The sequence below is a fragment of the Nanorana parkeri genome, unplaced genomic scaffold (assembly GCF_000935625.1).
Source record: "Nanorana parkeri isolate BGI_ZX_2015 unplaced genomic scaffold, ASM93562v1 scaffold1879, whole genome shotgun sequence".
NCBI lineage: Eukaryota > Metazoa > Chordata > Amphibia > Anura > Dicroglossidae > Nanorana > Nanorana parkeri.
The window spans coordinates 181,532-188,234 of record NW_017308147.1 but is presented as its reverse complement, the minus strand read 5'-3'; the positions used below and the strand labels follow the sequence as shown (position 1 = coordinate 188,234).

General features: G+C 40.6%; 1 protein-coding gene across 1 annotated transcript in view; it reads right to left on the bottom strand.

Moving 5' to 3' along the window:
- Window positions 1-6,703, bottom strand: part of WAPL (WAPL cohesin release factor) — an 83,111-nt gene that overhangs the window by 1,300 nt on the left and 75,108 nt on the right. Inside the window, exons 17-18 of the mRNA XM_018571959.1 lie at window positions 5,400-5,488; window positions 1,926-2,021 (exon numbers count right to left, since the gene is read on the bottom strand). Of these exons, the coding sequence (XP_018427461.1) occupies window positions 1,926-2,021; window positions 5,400-5,488 (185 nt within the window). The remainder of the gene's footprint in view (window positions 1-1,925; window positions 2,022-5,399; window positions 5,489-6,703) is intronic.

Below are 6,703 nucleotides of genomic sequence, written 5' to 3'. Positions count from 1 at the left end.
TTAGCAGGAGGACCAGAGCTGCCCTTGAGGGGGACTCGCTCTTTGACACACCAGAAAAGCCAATTGAATCGATGCCATGATCTCTGCTACAAAGTAAAGTTTCAGCAAACTGGCAACCAGATAGATGAAAATAAAGCAGTTATAACAGGGCACTGCTGGTGGCTTTTTTTTTTTAAACATCTGGACAGGGTCAATTTTTATGTTCACAGTGACCTATAAACAGCAACATATTTCACTACAATTCATTGGCAAGTTTAAAATGTATGAACAATGTCTGGACTTTTTGTTCTAGTGGCTGGTTCAAGTACAATGGATTGCACAGGTGGTCACAGAGTCTGGCATGCTTCATAATGACTGTACAATTGTACCAATTTGACGCAACAAAAGAAATAGTGGATGTAGGCAATACATTTTGATAGTTCCGCCACTAAGCTCCTTCCTGTGACAACTTAACCAACATCATTTTTTTTTAATTTTACCACACCATTAGGTCAAGCAGCACAAAGTATGTGTGTGTTGTGGTGTGTGGGTGTGTTGTGGTGTGTGGGTGTGTTGTGTGTGTGGTGTGTGTGTGTGGTGTGTGTGTGTGTGGTGTGTGTGTGGTGTGTGTAATCAATAACCAACCAAAATCTTATTGCACTATTGATAAAGATAAATCTATCAATAGCGAAATAAAAATTTAAGTATTGATTTGTTTATTATGTAATTCGATATATATTGTTGAGAATATCTTTAAAGTAGCTTTTTTTTTTGTTTTTAAACCTTCATTATTTGGGTTAGCCAGGTTGAGTGCAGACTTCACTTGTCAAGCTGCTAGTATAACTATAGACATTTTTTTTTGCATTCCCTTGGCACGTATTTGGTTAGTGATATGAGGTGTAATAGAGATGACCAGAGGTGTAGAGGAAGGCAAAAGCACCACTAAAAAGGGACTTAAATGACCCAAGTTTAAAATGTGACACTGACTGGGCCGGTTTACCACCAGCAGATATTCTGTTCTTGCCCTTTAAACACTATACTGGTATTTAAATTTAGACTGAAGTGGTACCATTACCAGGTGCATTACAAAAACACAGCTCCTCTGAGTTTAGCTACATACTATACCGTATACAATGCATTTTGCAAGGACTGAACTGTACACTGAAGGATAATGGGTGGCTTGTAGCAAAAGGCAGTGATGGCTGTTCCTGTCAAACCCAAGTTTGCCAACAATATTAAATATCAAATGGTAGATGTGGACTTGGGAGCCAATTCTGCCAGGTTGAGAGGGAGCCAATACAGTCAAGTTCGGAAGAGTCTAAAGCTTTCAAAGGCTTACTTTGGGCCACCCACTGTAAGAATTCCAGGCCGATCCCTATAATTCAGCCTATAGCTAGCCTTAGGCTACAGACAGTGGATAAGTCATGTTATGGCCCTATACATGATAGTATTTCAGAATTTCAACATATAAAAAAAAAAAAGACAAGTTAACATAACACAACATATAAAAGCTGTACATTTTCAAGGCAAAGGAAATATTTTTCTTTAAGGAGTAAGTTATTAAAATAATCTTTAGCAGCACATTTGCTATAAAATTATAGATGACTCCTCTGCTATTTGAGCCATTACGGTGGGAGCAGTCAAAGCAGGAAAAGCAGCTATAAATCCACTTATAAGGTTGCTGACTTGCGGCCTATAATTACTCAGTGGAACTGTGCTAGCCTGTCATTTCCTCAATCCATGCTAAGAATTCTGCTTTGTCTCAATTTATATTTGCTGTAGTCTATGATTAATATTGTTTATGAGATATAAATTCAATGCCCTAAATCTGCCTTGCAGGTTGATACATTTTTACACAACTAGCATAAATGTTATGTTTGAAATTAAATAAGTACACAAAAAGGTGTTCAAAGATACGACGGTGACATTTAAAAAAAGTAACTTACGGTAAGGTTCATAAAACTAAGAAACTTTTGAAGCATTTCAGTCATTATTGAAAAATCTCCATTTGGTAGATGGTTCCGAACAGTAGTCACATTACTCTTCTTTTTAAGTGGGAGAACTTGCACAATTGGTGGCTGACTAAATACTTTTTTGCCCCACTGTATCTATATGTAGATATATAGATATAGCACGGGAGGATGCTAGTACATGTCCTCCCGTGACCCTTAAGAGAACTTTGGGGAAAAACACTTACCCCATAGTTCTCTTTTAACTAAGTCTCAAGGTGAGTGCCCCTTGCAGGATCCAGTGCGTTAAACACATAACAGGCCAGCCCGCATCTTCCTTCTAGTAGGGTCCGGGTATTGTCTCTGCCAAAGCTCAGCCAAGGAGAAAACCAAGCCTCAGGGTCTGTAAGTAGCTTAGGGAAAACTAGAATAGCCTTGAGCACAAAAGATGCACTTTACGTAGAGCAAAGAGAATGTCTTCCTTAACCTAAAGACACTGGTGAAAAACGGAGGCAGGCTGGAAGTTGGAGGGGTAATATAGGGCTGTCCTTACAGCTTTGATATATCAGGGTCCAATCACCTGATGGTCACTGCATTACTCACATCAGCAAATTAGGAGATATCTATTAATATTTACCACCAAATGACAGCCCAATCTGTCATGAGAATGACCAGTTATAATTTACCTAGATACACTTAGTTGCAAAGATGTGTACAATTTTACTAACATTTGCCTTGCTTGCAAAACTGGGTTCAGGTGTCAAGTTGTTAGGGGTATCTTTTTGTAAGCGGATAACTTCCTGTGCTCTCTGCCATAACCCCAAAGGGTCATGGAGATTGGAAAATGGGGGTGGAGGGGAGAGAGATGAGGAAACTTCTGTTCTTTGTAAAGCATCAGAAATGAAGCAGACAGGGCTGGCACCACATGCTTAGGATTTCAGAGCTGAAAATCCACTATGGGGAATTTAGGAGCTGGGACAGAATCTGGAGCAGTTGCCCATGGCAACCAATCAGCATCTCTCTTCTGTTTGCTCAGGTAAGATTTGAAAATGAGAGAGAAGCTGATTAGTTGCCATGCACAGCTGCTCCAGTTTTGATCAATTCCCCCCAATGTGCTGTCATGTCAAACAGTAAGGTTGGTGCACACTATATTTCCGGCACACCAACAGTAATTTTGTTCTATGTTTGCAGTGTGTTTAAAAGGATAAAACATAGGGAAATGTGCATTTATTCCTGAAATGTGCATTTATTCCTGAAATGTGCTTCATTTATTTTTTGCCTCTGGTACTCTTTGATGGTGTGAGCACCTAGCAGACAGAAATCATGTCATGTATGGCTACACTAAGACAGATAATAAAGTAGTGTTTTATTATAGTAAAGAAAGAAGTACCCTTTTTCACTAATAAAAATGTAATCTGGTAATGCGGATGTGTGTTCTGTTGATTCTCATGAGTTATTTTTGTATTTGACAGATCCACTTTTAGCTAAAGAAGCAAACATCCAAACTGCTCAATATTTCTGCAGCAGGATAAGAAGCAACCCTGGCCAAGGAAGGTTTACAATTTCAGTAGCAGCCTGAACAATTCCCTTTCCCAGCCTTCATCCATCTATTCAGTATCAAACAATTAGGACTGACCTACATTTACCTGGCTGAACAGAATTAGGATAATAAAAAATGAATGTTCTATCTAGGTTGCCATTTCCTTTTAAACACAATACTTCTTATTCTGGACTCCTTTCTTTTAATGTAATATCTCTGATGACCACTTGAGGAATACTTATTTTTCTATAGTAAATTTAGATAGTAATGATGATGCACTTACAGATAGATGCTTCTTAAAATGAACCAGCAAGCCCTTTATCAGTTCTTTGCAGAGACCTAGCATATGACACTTGCTTGCACTTCAAGGTACATGCAGCTTGAATTTACAGACTGCATTCAGAGGGGATGTGGCCAGCAAGAAAGAGCTCCTGACTGCCCAGCTTCAGTATTCCAACAAAGCAGTACCGAAGAGCATCAGAGGTGTGGGACCTGTGTCTTTCAATGGACTCCAAAACAAGGATTTTACAGCAAGCATTAAATCTTTCACGTTCAGGGAGGGGCACAGGAAGTCTTATACCTGTCAGGAGATTCAAAGGCAGTTTAACTGAGGGCAAAAGCAAACAGAACACTAACAGGTCCGTGAAAAAAAAACACCAACAAACTGGGGATTGTCTGCAGCTCAAAGAGTGGCCTGAAAAAGACTACGTCCAAAGCTGGCATCAGATAGGGCCTAAACATCCAACTGGTAAAACTTTTGAGATCGTGTGAACAGAAGGTAAGGTGGCAAATGTGCAAATCTGTAGCCCGATGCTGAAGAGCCCATGAGGCACTTACAGAGCTAGTGTGCATCTAGACACGATAGAGTGGACCCCGATCCCTAAGACTATACTCTTAAATGGTGATTTGTTTGAGGCAAGAAATTGTGTTATGAGAAGCTGGTTTCCCTTTACAGGGAGCATCTGGTAAGATAAAGAGTCAGTCGTTCTGAAGAAAGCAGTGGGTGCTAAATAAACACTCACAGCAGAAACTACTGCAGGTTGTCCAAGTGTCCATAAAGGCCAATAAATGTCCCCCACTTCAGAAAGGCAAATTTTATCAGGGGGTTGATAGGTTGAGGGTGGCCAGGGAGACAGACTTGGGTTTGCTTTGAGAAGTTGATGCCTGGTAGTGACGAAAAGATATCTTCTTGGCCTTAAACGAGGCGTGAGTCTGAGCCCTAAGCATGTTTTACTGAGTAAAATCGGTACTCTTGCCACTGGCGAAATCCAAGGGAGGCCTGAAAAGATGCTGTAAAAATGTAAGCATGCACTTCTTGCAGGCAGGCTTCACAGACCAAGGATTGCATCCTCATGTTCATTGACAGGAGACATGTACAATCTAATTTCCAAACACTCTGACCAAGGAGATCAGAGCTTGACAGATTAAGACAGGATGCAATGCAGGGCCTGCCAGGGAAAAAAGTTCTAATAAGGGGCCCTAGCTGTGAGGTTCTTTTTTAAAGTCATCATGCACATGGGGGGGGAGGGGGGGTCAAGTATTCTGAGCTGGCCCACAATTTTGTTTGCATGTCCAATCCTACTGTAGGCAGCAGTATAACCTGACAGTCTCTGAATTCCTGTGCCCCTCAAATCAATAAAAAGAATTAATGCACTGCTTAATACATAGCTGCATTCATTTGTCTCTTTCATATCTGCCTCAGGTTCAGCTTATATTGTCTAAACACAGCCTTCATTATTAGATTAGGCACTTAGGAATGCTCTTCGGCTGAAATTTTTATGACTCATTCCAGTCATTGGCCACTTAGGATAAAAGAACCAAATTTATCTTTAAGTGCCCAGCAACCTGAAACATTTCCCTAGAAGAGCAGGATATTATTTTTTTTCTAGAAGTACATTAACATTATGATTCGCATTTCAAATTGTACTTACTGGACTCTCCTGGCAGAGACATCCTAGAAGCAGAGCTGTGTATGAGGCGACAATGCAATCTTCCATGTGCTTCCCAGCATGCTGGAGAGCTAGAAACAGCAACAAATTGTTTTCTCTTAATACACTTACATGGAAGTCAAATCAACATACATTTGGCTATTAAAATGCACTGGAGCAGTTTTAAATCCTTGTATAATACAAAAGTATACTATATCAAAATATATCAAATTATGATGTGCTCTGGGGTTGTTCATTGCTGAACAAATGCCAAATACATCAGAAACATTATAGCATGTAAAAAGTTATTTTCATCTGGTATTTAGGAAAAGCTTCAGAAATACCTATACTAATGCATTAGCAATTCTCAGCAGAGAAGTGCCAATTAAGGATAAACACGAGAATGTGAAGCCTGATATTTGCCCATGCAAGGTTACTAACCCGGAACAAGCATGAAAATACTTGTTTCTAACTCATTTGTTGCATGCTTGTTCCGAGCCTCAGAAGAATGTAAACTATGCATAGCTAGACAACAAGCATGACAGGTTTATTTGAAGTGAACCTGTCTAGAAAGTTTATATAATTCAGCAGGTCCACAACTGTAAAATAGCTATTTGTTATAATCTCAGGTCTTCATTCTTACAGTATTTCAATAGGGTATGTTTGATGAGGTATAGCCAATTGTCCCAATCTCTGGTATTCTCTTCCTCTGAAAATCATCTGGAAGCCATCAAGGCTGTGTTATCACCTGACTGAACTCCGCACTGATAACAGATCCTCTCTGGGCTGCTACAACACACAGATGATTTCACAGAATAATCACATAAAGGAGATGAAGACTATGGAAAAGTAAAGCTGCTTGTTGATCTCATGGATTGCTCCTGTGGCAGACCTGAGAATCTGTTAAGGCAGGATTACTAAAGGAGTTTAAGGAAAACTGTACAGCCTGCTTACATTTGGAGAGTAAAAATCAAGTGAGGGCGAGTGGAAATTTGGGTCTCCAAGTACCGGTCTGCCAGCTGACATGTCAGGCACGCAATCGCAGACCACGTACCTGACTTGCCGGAGCAGCTCCACGGTATGCACCTGTGTCGGATGCACACCGCAGAGCAGCTTCTGCCAGCTCCGGCTTCCTTCGGCCGGAGCTCTGAGTTCCGAGCCGAAAGAAAAGGTTGTATTAGTGAGCTCCTCACTAGATCACCAGGGATCGATCCTTCTCACAGCCTCCTCCCTGCAAAAGACGTGAACAGGTGAGGGGGCTCGCAGGAGGTGTATTATTATTGTGTGTGTGTGTGTGTGTGTGTGTG